Consider the following 19,223-nt stretch of genomic DNA (forward strand, 5'->3'; position numbering starts at 1 on the left):
CAGTCCCAGCCAGGTTTGCTCAAACACACAGCGAATTTGTCGTTACGCTTCGTTCAGGGGTTTGGCCCTTTGTGGCAGCTTAATGTCTGTGGATGGCTGTGTTGCTTCCAAGTAATGGAAGAGGGGTCAGAGGGCAGAAATGCTCAGAAAGCCAGAAATGAAGCAGGAATTTCAATTCAGAGCTAATGGATGGGGTTCGGAGGCTTCTATTAGCAGAAATTATCACTGTATTAATGTATTTCAGGCAGCATTTTTTTACAGTTGAATACGGTGTTATTTTCCTAGTTATCCATTCCCTGACAAGTGGTTATAATCAAAGCTGTCTGTGAGCACTATTATCAGAAACTTACTATTATGTGCTGGAGGAAAAAATATCGGGGAACAACGCAGTGCCAGAAAGCTATTATATGTTTTAAAGATCTAGTGCAACACCAAGTGTTTATTTATGTACTACTTGCACTTCCTGTGGAAGAAAATAATTTGAACTTAATTTTCTTGTCTTACCCAACTGCTTTAGAAAATGTACCTCCTGAAGGAAGTCCATAATTATGATTAACACCGTTGGGCCAGATCCTCAGTTACTGTAAATTAGCGTTTCTCCATTCATTGCAATGGAGCAATCCAATGGCCCTGGTGTGCTGCTTTACATCTTTAAGGGTATTAACAAACCTTCTTCAATACAGTATCATACAGAATTTACTCTGGCCAGAATGAACTTTAAAAAGGGATAAATCTAGCATCGTGGTCCTAAAAGTCTTTAAAATTATCTTGCAAGCAAAATTAATCCTTTCTATATATTCTGTTGATGAATTAAATCAACCAAACTGCTATTGCTCTGTCATGTGGTCTGGATTTGTCGAACAACTTTATTTTCTTCTTAAATTTCAGGTTAGCCATATACTTAAAAATATTACTGTAATTCTAGCGTAGCTCTTACTGCTTATTGTGGAGGAAGGGATTTCAGTGAGACAACACAGAAACGAAGTAATTGCCTAAAAATGTTTATATCTATGTAGCTGACTATGAAATATGAAGAAAAACAAAATCACAAACCATAGGGGTTTTGAGGTCAAGGATATGAATAGGCAACAATAATGCTACACTTTTCAATTAATAAATCCTCAGGAAGGCTAAAGATTCATCAGATTAATTTGAGCAACAGAGTAATCAATACATTTTTAAGAACATTCTCTGTTTCAGGCTGGTCTGCCATGATGTCCGTCTAGTTGGCGCTGATGAAAACGATGATGAAAGGCTAAGACTAGCAATGAAAAATTCAGAATTCCTGAGGATACACTGATAGACAGCTCACATCTGAAAACAGGTACTATCCCTGCAACTTGCTCTTTCCAAACCTCCCTTTCTCAGCATCCCCTCTTTTTCATCTTACACCTGGGAATTGAACAAACAAAGTCCAAATAGGTTTTTGGAACAATCCTAAATCAGGGCTACTGTGAAGACAAATGGTAAATGTCTGTTACCCCAGCTGCTAAGTTAATTACTGTAATGGGAAACATCTTGAGAGAAGCATTGCATATGGTTATTAGCAATTAACCCACCACTCCAAAAATCACAATTCCTGCTAATAACAGAACACAGCACAGCCTTCCTAATTACAATCTCCGCACGAAAATTTCTTTCTATCAGAAGGGAATGTTAAATCCTGTAACTAGCTACGATTTAAAAAGACTGGAATTGGAGATATTGAGGATTAGACAGAAAAAAATGAAAATAGGAAAGTGTGATGTGTTACTGGCTCAAAGTTGTGGGCACACTCATTCGTGCTTGGGGATAGGCAACACCTTTCAACGACATCTTTGTGAGAAGACAAAATCATAAATGAAAATTGAAATGTTAATGTGGAGGGAAATATGCTTTAAAATGGAGAGGATAGGAGGGGTCTTCATGGGAGATACCAACTTTTCTACAGAATTCATGATCTGGACAGTGTTGTAAACAATATGCTGAATTTGGGTTGCACTGGAATCTGTTAGAACAATTTTTTGATCACCAGGAGAGGAGAATAATGAAAATTTCCATCCTACAAAAAGTCCTTCAATACTACATGGAGGGCATGAGCTATTTTTTCTAACCATTTGTATTCTATGGAATTGGATCAGATTATCCCTCACCTGCACAAAGCCACCAAGGGGAACCGGCACTTCAGCTGCTCAGTTCAAAAGCTGGTTTAGCAGAGCGAGATGCAATTTAATTTACTCCTTTCATCAATTAGGAAGGGGACTCTTTTGTCAACATGTTCAGTGCTTGGTTTGGTGGTGGCCATGGTGTGGTTTGTAGGTATCAAGATGGAAGACACACGATTGTATAGCAAATAAGTGTTGTGACAGTAGGTATGTCCAGTTGGTCACGACAGGGATATGGAATTTAAAGAAGTCACTAGTGCTGTATCCACTGCCCTTTTTTCCTGACATAGCCCACTGTTACCACCGTATGAACTAGAATAAATGAGTCTTCTTTTACCTCTGTATTATCTGTGTCAGGTCTGAAGATTTAACTGACTTGGGCACAGTCAGATCATTATCCCAGTAGGTTTTTGAAATGGCTTTCACCAACGCCGGTTCCCCGCAACTCTTACTCATGTGAATCGTCCCATTAAAGTCAACAGCTTTGCAGGATATTCTCAATTAAAACACAGCTGAGGATAAAACATTAGGTAATATTTGTAAGAAGGGCACATTGTTCGGGCTGGTTTACATTTCAGTTCAGGAGAATGGCGGTGTCAGAGCTGGTAAAGTGAGGTTTGCAAGGCTTTCTGTGCCGATTGCAAGGAGATTTTACACTGCTCCATCTCCAGAATTCAGCTGCCGCTGCATTTTGCCGCGTGGCCCCCAGGCAAAGGTCTCATCTAGTAAGTGGCCTTCACCGAGTAAGATACCCTGCACTTCAGTACCTCCCAATTTGCCTGTCGCTCTTCCATTATTCTTAACAACTGGGTGTAATAAATGTTGTGTATAATTTGTAATGATCACATACAAGTCTGAAAACCAATGTTGAACAGTTTATTGTTGAGCTTCTTAAGATGGACAAATTAAAATGTTTTTGAAAGCCTAATTTACCTCTTCTGGAAAAAAACAGCTGAGCAATAAGATCATTTGTTATTTTGCCATGATGTGATCCTGAAAATAATCCAGGTTGGGATGACATCTCAGGACATAATGAGCATTCAAACTTGACATAATGAAGGTCTATTATTTTATGAAGAAAGATTTTCTGGGGTTTAAGAAATAAAATGATTAGAAAACTATGTGCTCTGCAGGAGGTAATGAGATTAGCTCAACACAAGGTCCTGCAGAGTTAAAACTACTCCAGACACAAGAAAGGCTTAGCCATTCAATGGGAATTTCAGGGTACAATTAATCTGCTCTAAGGTCAGATAAGGGCTATATGTTTTCTTCACCATGAAAAAGAAATCAGTTGATAAAATCTCAAGGGGATCCTGTCAATGCAAGCTTCAAAGCAATGAACAATATAAAAAAGAGCTTTCTTGTTACGATTCGTAAACGTTTACCTACTTTAGCAAAGGCCTTGGAAAATAAAAACCATACAGGAAACTGTGCTTATAAAGTGTGTGTAAAGGAGAACCCGGTGTATCTTGTTACAGGACTGAAAGGAAGATAAATTAATGCACTGTAAAACTGTGGCTGACCCCTAACCCTGAGGATGTCAGCGTGCCCATGCGGTTCTCTCCGTCACAAATCCATACAGGAGCTAATTTGGAGCAACTTGAGACCAAGCCCATTGTGCTGGGGTGGAAGGAAATCGCAGTTGTCTTGAACGTCGGTTGGCTCCGGGCCCATCTGCTGGTTCACAGCCCAGTGGCTGGTTAGTCACGGGTCTCTAGAGACAGGACAACCCAGGTGTAATGGACCCGGAGTCCTCCATTAGATCATAAAATGCTTAAGGTGTGTTTTCCTCATTTTTTATTTGCTACCACGCACAGTTCCCTTTCCAGGTCAGTTGGTCTCCCTTCTCTCGCCATTAAAGGGGAAAGAGTTGCCTTCTGACAGCAGTGAAGGTCTGGAGAGATCACAAAAAGGAGAGGATGGATGGTCTAGAGGACAGCAGGCAACTCGGGGATTTAAGAAACCACTCCTGGGCTCCCAGCTTTACATTCTTGCTGTCACTAACTCTCAGCAGCAGTGGTGTTATCCCTCCTTCGTGATGTTAAACGCATTTATTTTCACGGTCACCTCTTTGAAGTGCTGGGATGCGATTGCGATGGACGTCACACGCCGAACAAAGAAGGACCTAGAGGGAAAAAGAGAAGCCAAGATCCATCTCTGGCAGCGAAGCGGGGACGGCTCCGCATCCTGGAGCAGGAGGAGGGTGGGCAGGGGGTGCTCAGAGCTGGTAACCCTCAAGAACACGAGCTTGCATGTAACTTCATCCATTATTCAGCGAAAACAAATCCCTCCTTATCTCCACCTCTCTGTCTTGTACCCACCAGCGATTTGGACCGGGAGGAAAGTCCCTTTCAAGGAGGGGATGGGAAGAGACATCGCAAAGGGGAGGCGGTGAGTACAGGGACGGAACCGGGGAGGGGGGAGAACCCAGGAGCGAAGCGCTCTGAGCCCCCGGGCAGGGCGGGGAGCACCCAGGACCCCCGGAGGAGGAGGATGAAGAGGAGGAGGATGATGAAGAGGAGGAGGAGGAAGGCACAGTGGGCGTGTCGTGGGCGTGTCGTCCCCGCCCAGCCCGTGGCGCGCCTGGCCGCCGCTTTAAATGATTTGGAGGGTGGGTGGCGAGCGGGGTTGGTGCTGCCGGTGGTTGCGGTCGCCCTCCACCGCCTCCCCTTCCCTTCTTCTCCCCCCGGTGGGGCGATGGCGGCGGGAGCGGGGCCGGCGTTCCTGTCCCTGGGGCTGTGCTGGGCGCTGGTGGCCCGGGCGAGCGGCGCGGAGGAGCGGGGGCTGCAGCGGGGCATGTGAGTGAGTGAGGGGCTTTGGGGGGGGCTGGCAGCATCGCCCCGGAGCGTTGCCTTTGTCTCCGGCGGGGGCAGGGTGTTGGGGTCCCGGTGGGGTTCCCCAGCTCGGTGTTTGGTGGTGGGTGAACTCCGCGGCACGGAAAGTTTAGCGGGGTGCGCATTTAACTTCCACGAGTTCCCCCCCGCGGCGTGGATTTCTGCTCCGTGGAGTTGTTTTTGAAGGGTTTCTCGGGAGATTTGCAGCCCCCGAGGGAAGGCGGGCGGGTTCTTGTGTGTGTTTGACTTTGATTCGAGCTGTGAAGTGAGGTTCAGAGGGAGCATCAGCATCACCCGGTCTGGTTCTTCCTCCCCGGTTCAAAAAGCGAAGGGGTGGCCGAGCTGAGCTGGTCCCCGCTTTCCGAGGGGTCACGGGGAGCTTCACCTGGGGGGGACCAGCAATAGAGAAAATCAGAGTCTTGAAATGTAAATGCAAGCAGGAGGAATAGAGCCCCCCCGAGGAGGTGAGAGCGGTGGGAAGCATCCCTTCCATCCCTTCCATCCCTTCCATCCCTTCCATCCCTTCCATCCCTTCCATCCCTTCCATCCCTTCCATCCCTTCCATCCCTTCCATCCCTTCCATCCCTTCCATCCCTTCCATCCCTTCCATCCCTTCCATCCCTCGGCAGCTGGAAGCTCAGCTCCTTTGCAGACACAAAGGAGTTAGGGCCGCATGTGGGTGCTTCTGCAGGAGGAAGTTTTCTATGAGGTGTGTTGCCTGGCGTGAGCAACAAATGTCCTTTGTTGTAAGTGCAATGTAGGGTTTTTTGTCAAGAGGTAGTTTTCTGGTCAGTTTTCATAGTGGAATAGCTGACAGCATGCACAAAATCTCTTATGGTTTAAAGTTTTTTGCTCAATGAAATAGAAAATGAAATTTATAGAAACTGCTCCCCGCTTTGTGTTGGGCACCTTTTCTCTGCCAAGCTCCTCTTGTATTTTTCAAGAAATGTGCTGTTTCCCCCTCCCCCCTGGCAACCTGACAACAGCCTTTTCAGATGTCTGTGTATACCCTAATTTCTAACCTCTTTGCTCTTCCTGATTTTTTTAACTTAATCAACTTCATCCCACCCTTGTATAATTAACATCTCTGATATTTGGTTTCAATTTAGTTATATCTTCTGTCACAAAATTGAAATTTCTAAGCCTCTTGCTCACTGCTTTTGTATGCAATATCATGTAACTATGTATTTACTAGAAGTGCTTTTAAGGTGGTTTACATTACTCCATTTTGCTGGAGCACTAAGTATCCATCACAATGTTTAGAGAAGTCAAGTTCATTTTCTGGTGAAGCATTTTTCATTTTTAAAAGCACTCCGTGTTTCTTTCAGCCATGCTTCTTGCTCTCTTTATAAGTAATTACTCTACTATGAGGAAGAATACTCTCGCCCTACATTAATCTATTTGCATTTGTCATATCTGTAATACCTATGATTCTGCATTTTTGAAGCTGGAGGTGGTGTTAACTGTGAATTGCCTCCATACAATTTCTGATTGCTTTTACCTTTTGAAAGATAGCTTCACTGAAAGAATATAGGAAATTTTGCCTTCTGGAAATTAAAGTATATGAGGATATTACTGTTGGGCTGGAGTCATTGGGAGCAGCAAGGCACCAATAGCCAGCAGCAATCAAAGAACACCCACCCAAACCCCCATACCTGTGGCAGAGCCTTGGGTGTTTTTCCCAAGAGGCATATTCCTGCAACTATTATAATTTTTATTGCTTTTCTTGAGCTAAGGTGAGTATAAGTGCTACTCCAAACTTACTTCACACTATTTAGGGTCTTTATCTTTGATGTCAACAGAAATACAAGAAGTCATTACTCCTTAGGAGTGAACCTGCCAGCTTTGCCCAGGCAACAGTGAAATGTCCAAAAGGACACTTTTCATTAATTGCCTTTTTTTAAAAGTAATTCTCTTTTGGTTTTTTTTATTTATTTACATTGGTCATTTTCAGTCAATGGGCTAAGAACAACAACTGTATGTTGTGGAACTTACCATGCCGGGTGTTTCCTTCTGTAGTATTTGCTGTTGTTGTTTTGATTGAGATCTTCTGTGGCTGAGGATATACAGGATATTCCTCCTAATTGTTTTCGTTCTGCTGCTAATTTGAGTATTTGCTGCTAGCTAAAAATGCAAGGGATCTGTGTGGATGTTGGTATTCTGCTTCCAAGCCCCCTGAGGAGATTTAATGTAGAACAGATTATAGGATGACTAGCTATTTCCATCAACTATGTTTCCAGACAATTAGCCCTTGATGATCTTGTATTAGAACTTTAGAGAACACTGGAACGACCAGAGAACAAATGCATGGTTTTCATTGAAAAAGCTTGCTATTTAGGCCTTGAAATGAGGAATTAACCATCTTTTGTCATAAAAAGCACATTTTTTAGCAGCTTGCTTTTCGGGGAACTCTGCAGTTCACAATTGGGGTATGCAATGTCATTGTAGGTGTGATGGGTAGTTATCTAGTGTGGAGTTTGCTTTCAGGAAGGCTGGGGGTGGTTGTGGGACAGGGCAGAAATAGGAATTAAGAGTAGAGGGCTTGAGGTGCTGTCAGAAGTGATAAATCCTCTCCTAGAGAAATATTCCACTACAAGTTTTAGAAGTACAGATGTTTGCTCATGGCTAGCTGTACAGGACGGAGCAGTTATGAGGTATGTGTTAGGAACCCCCTTTGTGCAATAAATATTACCTTTCACAGTTAGGACTGAGAGACGGCTCAGGAATGAATTCGTCTCTTCCCAAGTGATACATGAGTGAGGACTTCTTTGAACAAGTCCTGAGACAAACTTTGTCCCTTGCCAACGTTAAGCCCATTGACTTGCTCTGTGGTTTTGCAGGTTCCAGGATGACATCTAAAGGGTCTGATCTGGGTTTTAGAGGATCCAGTCACCATCTTGCAATAAAACTATTTTCTTTAGGGTTTTTGACTGCTCGAATGTTGCAGCTGCACACTTTTACTCTATCCATAAGCAAGTAAATTTGGTCACATTCCAAGGAACACCTGGATTTAGAGCTGGATTCCTGGTTGAGTAACTGTTTTCCAGCTTCTCCAATTCTATGGGGCACTGCAGGCTTACTTGTACTCCTCCAGATAAATCATATTCCCAAAAGCAAAATCTTGCTTTCAGATGGTATCTACATTTGCAACACTCAAGCAAACTTGGTCCTTTCACTGTATCAGTGATTGGGCTACAGGGATGCAGGACGAGTGTTGCAGCATGTCTCATTGTAAACAGGTGTGGTTGTGGACAATATTTCAATAAATAACAAATTTTAGGCAAGTAGATGCAATTAACAGGGTGAAGTCTGCTCTTTTGAGGACTGGAATGTATTTCAAAATAAAGTACTGGTGTACAAAGCATTTCCATATGAAGAGATGCATCTGAATTTTGATTGTTACAGTAGAATAAATGGCCTGTCATTTTGTATGTTAGAGTGCAGGGCAGAAAACAAAGTAACAAAAGAAAGAAAGCTTCCATAAAGTATATGGTGATAGAGCTTAAACTTGGAGCCTGGAGTTTTGTCAGAATACCGTCCAAATGATGTGAAAAGTAGGTTGTATAATCATTTCTTGGTGAGAAATTGTCTCAGTATATTGCCTGTTCAGCCAATGCACTGTATTTTCACCTCCAGTGGTGCCAATTTGCAGGTGTGAGGAAAGTTTGTATTCTTAGTGTTAAATAAGGGATTGAAGTATGTTTATTTTTTTTTTGAGCTGAAGTGAGTAATGCAGTATAATCTTCTGTTTCTTCGAATGGGATGTCATATCTTCACAGATTTGGTGATTAAAATGATTGCAGATTTTCTGGTGAAAATTCAGATCTGATTTGCCACTGTGGTGTATTTACATTTGTATCTTACATTAAGTGAGATTAGGTTTAGTTTTTCTTTCCTTCTTATCAACTCTCTTTAAACCTTGGTTGATGTGATCCAGTGACGTGGTTGCTGCCAAATTCTGATTTAGACTATTGAATTTTACCTAATTTCTTTTTGAGTAAACCCTCAGTATTCTCAAATGGTAGCTACTGCTGGCCTCTGAGGTTTGGATAATGTGATTTTTAGCAAGCATGATTTAAAGGCTTTTGCATAAGAGTTATGACAGTCTCGTTTTGTTGTCCTGCTGTCCTTTAATATCCAGAAGCTGTTGATAGGAAAGAAAAATACATGTTGAAGACTGAGATGTTTCTCATCTTTGTGAATGTGAACATCACAATGAACAAAAAATAGTCATTCTAGCCTGTGCACTACAGTGTCTTGCCACCAGATAGAGCTCATGCTGGTCAGCATTATAACACAGAATCACATTTTTCAAGAGTTTGCAGCTAAAGCCACTGTTTCAGAGCTTCTAGAGGAAAGTTAATTTTGAATTTAGTCTTTAAGCAGATGGTAAAGGGCTCTTTTTTTTTTTTTTCTCCCCCAGTATATTCGTTGGCAGGAGACTTAAAGATAATGAATGAGTGTCGTCATGCTATAGCTTTTTTCCTGATTTATGACATGTTTTCCTGCTCTTCAGGAGAAAAATGAGATCAGAACTTCCTCCTAAATTCTGACATAGCCATAAGACTATGAAAATGCATGGTCATAAAAGTGATAGCCTGAAGTTGCTGTATATATCAAAGATGAACTTCATCTTGTGATTGACCATGAAATATTTTCCAGTTTTATACATATGTTTTCATATCAGGGATCTCATTTAAAGTACCTGCAAGAGCTTTAGAAATTTGTCCACCATAATCACAATAGCAGAAGTTATTAATACATACTGTGTGAGTCTAAAATCTGCAAGTTTAAGGTAGGTAAGCCCCTGCTCCCATTCATTTTTAATGGGATTTGGCTTCTTAAGTTACTCCTCAAAAATGCACCCTAAGAGGGAAGAACTTGTCAGCGTTTCTTTAGGTTTCACTGTGGTGCATTATGAAATGTTGATGTAGTTCAGTTATTTATGTGTGTTTGTTAAGTGTAGGTACTGTGTGTGTGCAGTATTTCTGATTTCTAGGAAAACTGCCTGCTTTTTGCTTTGACTTTTCTTCTGCATTGTTTATATCCAGTGCTACTTATTTATCATAGTTCTAGATGTGCCATGACCTAAGTATGACAGAGAACATGGAGTATTTTTAATAAATTTGAAGAAACCTCCTGGTGAGGAAGGGTAAGATTAGCTGGTAATGTAAAACCTTGTCTTTGGGTGGCTTGTGATCAGAACCTCCTTTGATGGAAGCGACGCTTTGGCTCTCAGAGAGTTAACAGACCATATTGCAGACTTGTGTTATTCACCAATTAAATACCTTCTCTCTTTGAACACAGTTAATAGATTTCCTCCTTCTGAAATTCAAGCCTGTTATTGCTTACGTTCTCTCTAAAATCTATTGCTTTTAATTTATTTCTGAGGAGAAAGAAATTTCCTTTCATTACTGCTAAATCAAAGCATTTTAAAATTGCATACTGAACATATGTAGTCTTGGGTTTATACTTTGGATTCCATGCTGGTCTTGGTTTAAAACTAATCATTAATTGTTCTGGAGGTAAACTTGAGATCCTCTTTTTTGCCTTGTGCATAAGAGGACGTGAGCTTTCAGATGCAATGCCTACACAAGCTGAGCTGTATGTTCAGTTGTATTTCTTGCAGTGCCTTTGACCCGTGGATGAATATTCAGTCTCGTGTGTGAAAAGAAGAGTGGCAGTTGTTGGAGTGGTGACATTCTTTTTTTTTTTGTATTTTTTAGTAGAAACATAACAGTGCCTTCCCTTTGTTAAGTCAGAGCAGAACTTAGTCCAAATTGTTGCTCAGTAGAGAGCACCCTGCCCGAACTGTGTTTTTATGTACACAAATTAATTCGGTATTGAAAATAATCATAACAACTCGAGCTACGCCTGAGAAAATGGCTTTATAAGGTGCATTGTATTGGTTTATGACAAAAAAAAGAGCTCAAATTATGAAACATGTATTTTGAGTCTAGTCTTCTCAGGTGAGAATATTCCTGTATAGGAAATGAGTTTCATACACCTCAACCCTTATGATGCTCTTCAGTGGTTATCCTTTGATTCATAGTTCCTAACATTCTCCCTGCTTGACAGATGAATCATCAGTGGTGAAAATACAGTTGCATGAATTTGTCTTTTATAATTGTATTATACTTCATGAAACAAGGCCTGCCCATCTTTTTTTTTTTTGTCTTTAAAGTGACACCAGGTTATTTAGAACCTCAGTAGGAGTTTCTCATCTGAAAGATACAAATGTTTGGTGGGTTTTCTTCCCCCCCATTGACCACTGTTGGACTCTAATCCACTAGTGCATGCTTGTTGGTTGCCATGGCTTTTTTGTGGCTAGAATTCATAAAATATTTAGCTCTACCAAAATTGCTTCATGGTTTTTGTTTGTTTGTTTAAATAATCAAATGGGCATTTGCATCAGTGGTATCAAGATACGGATTTATAAGGGAGTAAAAGACTAGGAATATTTTAACACATTGGCATGTATGGACTTTTCTTGCATATATTACATGTTACTTCAAAAGTAAGCTTTCAAGAAACGATATTTTGGCTCTAAACTGTTAGAATCTGGCATCCACCACAAGCAGTGAACAATTCCTAGATATTGGTTGCCAAACTGAACCTGAGGGTTTCACTACCCTCTAACTGGTTTCACTGTCAAGCAATGTGGCACTTGCTGTAAACAAAAATGTGACACAAGTGATGTGACACTTTCAGTGATTTTTATTTTAATATTTTAGCCTCGGGTCCTTTTGTGCCTTCTGGCCAAAAGAAACTCCAGTGGGTGTACCTCTGATTTAGTGGGGTGGCTTTTATTATTCACACTTCTGCAGTGGAATGGTAACTGAGATGGGTGTAGTTAATGTGAAATTTCATCCACAGATGACTGCTGCTACTTGATGCTTTCCTCTTAGAATTTCACATTTTTTTTTTTTAATGCTCTGGATAACTATTTGCTTTGTCTTAACAATGAGAATGTGCAGACTATTTCTTCCTCCTTGTATGTGACCTCCCATCTGGTTTTCTAACCAGAAACTCATGCCAGTTTCTAACCAGGACTCATGCCAAAGCAGCCGTATTCTGGGAAAATCAACTAGTTTGGATAAAAGTAATGTGCACACTTCTCTGAAGATGAATAAAATAGGTCTTTGAAGGTTATCAGAATTGTATGCCAAAGTGGTGATACTGTTTTTGCCATCCTGTGGGTCTATACTTTGCTTGATACCTTACCTATGCTGCAGAAGCCACTTAATACCTGCAGAGGTCACCCAGTAGAAGAAACTATAGCCTTGGATGTTGCTGGGGACTGAGACTGTGTGACACTACCTTTAAAAAAAACAGCAACAAAAAAACTCAAACAACAAAAAAGCCCCAACCACTCCTTGATTTTGGATGCAAAAAAAGGTGACTTGGCAAATCATAGTTAAATGATCTGGATGTGCATGTTTGTCTTCTGCTATTCCTGCTAACGAAAATAGATTATTCTGTCTTGGGGGAGGGAGGAGGATAGTTAAATAGAAGCTAAACGACAGACGCTGCACTTTGATAGCAGTAGGAACTAAAAATCTTATTGTTGTTATAATAGCTGAGTGTGTAATTAATCATCCCATATTGATTTGCTCTTAATCTAGATGCAGTGCACAAAGGCTGAAAGAACTCTCATGTTATTTAGCTGCTCCATCTAATCAGGGAGAGGATGTGAATAAGACACAGCAGTGCATTAGTAACCTGTGGGGTTAGAGAGTCTTCTGTGCTGGACCGTCCTCCACAGATCCAGAGAATAGTAGTGATAATGAGACCTAATCTAAATGAGCTTGGTGCTTACAATCCATATCCCAGAGGGCATATAAACATCACAAATATTGATACAGGATCAGTGGAGAGCAGGAATTGATTAGCGGTCAAGGGAGCAGGATGTCCTAATTGTCTCTGGTAGTGCTGATTAATTTTATCTGGAAAATGTGGGGAAATGAGCCTTAAAATAGATTAAAGGTGGAAAGGGGAGCTTGGCAGTTTAAAAACGAAGAGAAGCCTTTTCTGTGATTCCAGCCTTTGTGAATTATTGTTGCTATTAAGCAGTATATATCTAGAGACAAAATTTGCCTCTATCTTTTGTTTCTCTATAAATAAATATACGTAACTTGTTTGTTGGACCTTTTGGTTCTGTGTCCTATTTCCTTGTTTAACTGGGTTTTTTCTGTGTTCTGATGAAATGTCCTTTTCTCTCCTTTCCACTTAGATGAGACTTATGGCAAACTTAATCAACATCCTGTTTGCATACAGCACTTTGTCCTGCCCTTTTCTCCTCTACAGCACAGCATGTTTCTGCATGGTGCCAACCTGCCCTTTCTAGACTTCTCTTTCATAAGAAGCTGGGGATGTTTTGCTGGGGTGGCTGGAGGTGTGAGGAGATGCAGATGATCTAGCCTGAGAAGTTCCTGGCCAAAGCCACTAATGTTGATCAAAACATAGTTGTATCTCCAGAGCAAAACTACTGTTGTCATCACAGCAGTGGAGAATTTAGCCCCGACTACAATCTTGGTTTCCTTAAGGAAAGTTCTCATTTGATGTTTTCAAACTAAATGTGGCAAAGCATACAGACTATGCTTTTCTAAAGTTTTAATAGCAGCATAAAGGCAAGGAGCACCGACCAATTAGTGTTTTGAAAATACAGAGTTCTGACAAGTCGCTGCTTATGACAGGTTTCAACTATTGACTGTTCCACAGGAAGATCAATAGTGTTCAGGCTGCAAATTCTTCAGCTGAACCAATGCAGGCTACAACATCTCGCTTTTAGGAAGATGCTAACAGCCTTCTGGCTTAGTGGTGTCATTCACTTAGTCTCTGTGGAAAGACCTGAAATCAGACAGCCAAATCATCCTTTGCTTCGTATTCATTAATGTTTTGATTTAAAGTTTGTGCTGTTGAAATAAACCTTTAGGGATATCTTGATGTGTGTTTGCTCTCTCGCTACCATTAAATCTGCCTACCTTTAGCTGCTTCATTTGAGCTGGGAAAAAGTGGATTGATAGAATGAGAGATTTGCTTCAATTGTCATTCAAAGAGCCAGGTGTTAGGATCATGCCAGGCAGAATAAGAAAATATCCCTGTCACAGAGAGATGATGTACCTTTTGAAATGGTGGAGCTGTTCTCTCTCTAGCTCTTGTGCTGTCTTCCCATGTCCTCACTTCTCTTTGCCCCTCTTGGACCACACATGCCAGGAGTGCGCATAGGAAGCTGTCTTTCTGCTCACACGAGCAGATGGCCTGTATCTGTCTCTTCCTTATATGAAAACCATGTGCTCTTCATCAAAAGAGCCAATCTATTCCTATATAAAATTATTTATGCTTGGATTAGTGTGTGTAAAAGAGGTAGCTGCACTGGTATTCATCTCAGAATATCTGGTGTCCTTCTGCAGAATCATGGGCAAGGGTAAAAGGGCAGAGACAGTAGACATGGGGAGATAGTAGACATGCTGTTTCTGCCATCCATTCTCTGCCATGAGTTGTGGGAAGGCTGTGGTCCCTTCTCAGGGTAGGTCAGTTGAGGTGGTGCTGGTGGTGGTGACAGCTTGAGGTGGAAGACGTAGAGTTGCAGCTCAGCACAAATGACCACAACTGCCAGTGACTCATTGAGGACTGCAGGGATGCTGTCCAAATACTATGAGAGGCTGGGTGGGTGAGACCAGAGCTCATTGAGATTGTGGGCTGCTTCCAGGAGTGAGTAGCCAATGGCTAGTGAGGACAATAAGAAAAGGGGTGAGCATGCAGTGAGACTCTGCTTCAGCCTCAGTGTCTTGAGTCTCCAGGACTTCCTGAGCCAGGTTTGCCATTGAATACACCTCCACGGGTGCTTTTTTGACTGTCTTTTTGCATGAAGATACATATTCCTTTTTAAATTCTAAACACAGGAATGAATTATATCCCACCTGGAGATGCTTTTAATTTTCTCTGAACTTCTCCCATTGTGCAGCGGTTCACAGGCACCACAGCCATGTGATTAGCCAAGGCTGCTCTCGCTTCGTGTTGGTCTAATTATCTGTCCATTAGAATCTTAAGTCTTGAGCTGGAAGTGTGTAGGGTGTCTTTGTTTAAAGGGCAGTCTCCTAATGCAAATATTAAAAGAGAGCTTTCTGGCTTGCCCGAGTCAGACTGACAAGCTAATAATAGCCTTGTGTTAGTCTTGGCTAACAGAGAGCATCAGTATAAAAAGGTTTTAAGGGACTGGTGTATCAATCAAATCATAGAACATAATATGCATTTGTGTGTTTTGCTTGTTTTAACGCTTAAACTCCCATTAAGAAATATTTTTCTGAATGCTAAGGGCATAAGAGTAAAAATGGAGCTCTCCTCCTCTCCTTACATCCACTTGAGGTTTCAGGTTAGTCTGAGGTTTCAGGCTTCTAGTTAACAGAATGCCATAATACAAAACTATTTTCAATAGCTGTAGTCTTGTTCAAGAAACTGTGCTCTTTGATGTGTTACCTATAAACTCAAGAAGTGAGTCAGATGGCTTGAAAACTGGTGTGTTGACTACGTGTGGGGGGGGTTGTGAGGATGGCTAATTGTTGGAGAGGGCATGTGTTCTTTCCCAGCTTTGCCAGCAGAGGATTACATGTTAGGCAATTGCTGCAATTTAATTATAGTGTGGCAAAGGTTTTGATATCTGCCTTTAAATTATCCCAAGGGCATCTGGGAGGAACGGCTTACTTTGAATAAATCTTAATAAATGTGTGACTTTATGCTGCTGACTTGTTTTGTTCTGCGAGTGCCATTTGTTCCCATTAACTGTATCATAGAAGTCAATACAGCTATTCCTGGAAACATGGCAATATCACATGAGTAAGAATTTATAGGATGGGCTCAGTATGTCACTACAACAATTGTCAGCCTCTCTCTTTTATTTATGGAAGAGCGATGCATATGAATGTACCTTCATCTGGAAAGTTTTAGGCAATTCTAATAAAAGGAGATATGCATGAATTATCAGTACATGATGTTCTATTCACTAGAGGGAGAGTCATTTTAAAAAGCCTGCGAAGTGAGGCATGGTTGCTAAGTAAGGCAGGGGTTTTATTAGACCAACAGATGTAATGGAAAAAAAAAAAGAAGCAGGCAAGATTTTGGGCGTACGAAGACCTCCTTTGGATGTGAACCAAATAGCGGAGTTTGTGCTAAGAACAGCTTGAAAACAATTGCTCTCAACTTCAGCTAAATACATTAAATGGTGAAGTAATTGGAGAGGAAGGGGTAGCTGGGACACAAGGGAAGCGTTGCAAAATAATGGAGATGACATGGGAATGTGGAGGAAGGGTGGCTTTTGAGGAAATTTAAAGCCATGTGGAACTACGCTGCTACTGTCTTCTGTTTGGTTGTGTGGTGTTGGCAGCTGCAGCTTAGGCACACTCAGGGAATGGGAAATAAAGAACAATATAGAAAATGGGTTCAGCACTGTAAGAGGAGGAACATGGAGCAGTGTGGGAGGGATGCCCAATGGAAGTGGGGTTTAGGATGATGGAGATGAGCAGTTCTTCTGAAGCCTGGGAGAAATAGGCATTCTAGTTCAGGAAAGTAATTTCTGTCAAGATAAGGTTTCCTAGTACAAATATATTCTATTTCCATGGTGAGATAAGACAACCAGAGCAAAGAATTGTGGATTTGCTTTTCATAACTTCTTTTCCATAGGCTACCTGGAACTCCTGAAGGAGTAGTTGGGTTGTTTCTTAAAATCTGATCCGTTTCTCTCCTGGAGTGTCCTCATTGGGCAAAGATCCTCTTTACTCTGAGGTGGATGGCCCAGGTATTCTCCCAGCTGCAGAGCTGCAGTGCCTTTGGGAGACCTGGTTGGAGTTCCCATTTCTGGCTGTGCTTTGCATGGCCACTGGTCTCTGAGTACTGGGAGTCTTCTGCACAGTACTGGGAATACAATGGAGTGGATTTGATCTAGGCAGGCAGGGTTTCTTCCAAGTATTTAGCTCAGCAGTAAAAATGATCACACTTATAGTACTTTCCTGTTCTGCACAGGCTTAATTTAATGATGTTTGTAAACTACCTGAAGACCTGCAGATGAAAGATGTACTTTTCTATTAGAAAGGCCACCTTGCGTGGTGTTCAGGCATAATAGGGAGCTGTAAAACTACTTTGGGCCTCTGAGATAAAAAGCACTGTAAATCTTGAATGAGATATTAACAATATCCAGTGTAACTAATGATAACTTTAACCGCCAGGCAGCTGTTGGGCTAGAACAGTTATCTTATTAATGCAAAAATCCCCCTTTTTTTTCCTAACACAGGCTCACATTTATATCTCTGTTGATTGACAGAGAAAATGAGTGTGTGAGTGTGTCTTCCTCTTGGTCACTCTCTAGCCTGAAGAGGGGTCTCCAAGAGAAATTTGGGGAAGGACTTGTCTGCTGGCTGGTAGGACCCAACTGCTGAGTGTTGTTTCCCAGAGTGGGTACACAAGGTCCCTGATTCCCCCCTGTATTTTAGTCATTGAGGCTTAAATTTGAAAAGCCTCACCAGCCACAAAAGGCTATCTTGGGGAATTGACAATTTAATTATTATGTTAACAAGCTGTAAACTACTAAAAAAAAAATATCACGGAATTAATTTAATTTTTGTTACAATAGGCTCCTGCCTTAAAAGACAACAAACCCCCATGTATTCTATGGCTTTAGTTAGACCTCGCATGTTTTATGCAGTTATTTTCTGGCATGCAGCATTTCCTAATTTACACCAGGGCAGAGAAATCAGAATAAGGCTGGCAAAATCTCTGCAAACCCCATCAACGTGTAACCTTTTTTTTTTTTTTTTGACCCTCCATACCTCCTGAAATCCTGCTATTTTTGTAACTAGGGCTAGGTAGCAGGATGAAGATTTTATATCAGCCTACAAAGCAACGCTTTTATTTTGGTCTTGTTATTTTAGGAATAATCAGCAGAGAACAACGATACTTCCTCTTATGAATTTCATGTGGTTCCCTGAGGGGACTGATAGCAATACACAGAATATACATTTTCCACAGCAATAGTTTAGATAAATCTTATCTGCCCTTGAATCGACAATACAGCTTCCATTGACTTGTGTGCAAGCCTGAATTTCATTGTGTATTTTGTTCCGTTTACGTGCTGTTTTCTAAGGCTGGCACTGGGTTTTTCATTCTGTATGTACAGAGGCTGGCGATGCAGTAGCTTTGAGCTGTGGAGGTCAGTGCCTGTAGTTGTCAAGTCTTTGATTCCCACCCTGGCACATCAGCTGAAATAGGGGCTCTTGGATGTACAAGACGTAGTGGGGGGGACCTTCAGCGGTCTCGGTGTTGGGCTCCTTCACCTCATTCATCTGCTCCTCAGCTTATGGGGCAGCATCTCATCTGAAAGGGTTGCTGTAGGCTGGTGACATTGAGAGGCAGCAAAGAGTGTTAAATCCTGCTCCAACACTTTAGCTTTCATTTTCTGGGAACAAAGCACCATCGTGTTTTGTGAGCTGGGCCATTTGGGTAAAAATTGTCATCAGGAGTGTGTTTGTGACTTGGGCAACCAATATGTTAATGAAATTGTGGCTTCATTAATGTCTGTGGACTGTTTGCCATTCTGAAGTCATTGGATCATGATTCCTCAGGTGTTTATGGATACTGTAACTTTCTTGCAAGAGAGTTGCTTGGTCTGTTCAAGGTGGAAAAAAAGTCATAGAACTATGGTATTTTTAAATAGTAATATAAAATCTGTTCCAAACTCTTATACATAGCATACTTTTATGTGTATTTCTCTAGACTTCTGAATTTTGTGCTAGAAATAATGAAGTATATCTTTTTCTTTCCCTGAAGGCCAAACGTCTGTCCAGTGTTGGAGTTGGCTCTGGTTGGACACCAACAGCCGTGTGTTCAAGCCTTTAGTCGTATGGTCAAGATGTGGAAGCAAGGTTGCACAGGGAGGAGGTGGTGTATGGGCTATGAGAGAAGGTAATATTTTATCTACTGTTATAAATTAATTTTGTTACTCAACTTAGTGCAAATTCTTTAACTTTTTATTTTTTGAGAGAAGTTGTAAACTATTTAATCTGAAATGTTTGACTTAGTTATGGATATAGCGTATCCTGCTGAGATTTTACTTTAATATTACTGAGGAGAAAATGTAACTTTTTTTTGGTTTTGGGTGTGTCATGAACTTCTTGGCTGGCTTTAGATCACAATTTTTTATTATCAGAAAATGCTCCTGTCTCATCCTGTTTTAGGTGAAGTCCAGCTGTCAAGT

The 19,223-nt window shown here is 41.3% G+C and overlaps 1 protein-coding gene across 7 annotated transcripts in view; it reads left to right on the plus strand.

Moving 5' to 3' along the window:
* Positions 1 to 4,795: 4,795 nt before the first annotated feature.
* Positions 4,796 to 19,223, plus strand: part of LOC106886152 (multiple epidermal growth factor-like domains protein 6) — a 216,600-nt gene continuing 202,172 nt past the window's right edge. For all 7 annotated transcript variants that reach the window (XR_001411584.1, XR_001411585.1, XM_014938859.1 and 4 more), the window contains exons 1-2: positions 4,796 to 4,942; positions 18,797 to 18,931. Coding sequence is in view for 5 of the 7 variants with exons in the window: in XM_014938859.1 (XP_014794345.1) it covers positions 4,842 to 4,942; positions 18,797 to 18,931 (236 nt within the window). In the remaining 2 variants the exon portion in view is untranslated. The remainder of the gene's footprint in view (positions 4,943 to 18,796; positions 18,932 to 19,223) is intronic.

The sequence above is a fragment of the Calidris pugnax genome, unplaced genomic scaffold (assembly GCF_001431845.1).
Source record: "Calidris pugnax isolate Ruff unplaced genomic scaffold, ASM143184v1 scaffold52, whole genome shotgun sequence".
In the NCBI taxonomy this organism is placed as follows: Eukaryota; Metazoa; Chordata; class Aves; order Charadriiformes; family Scolopacidae; genus Calidris; species Calidris pugnax.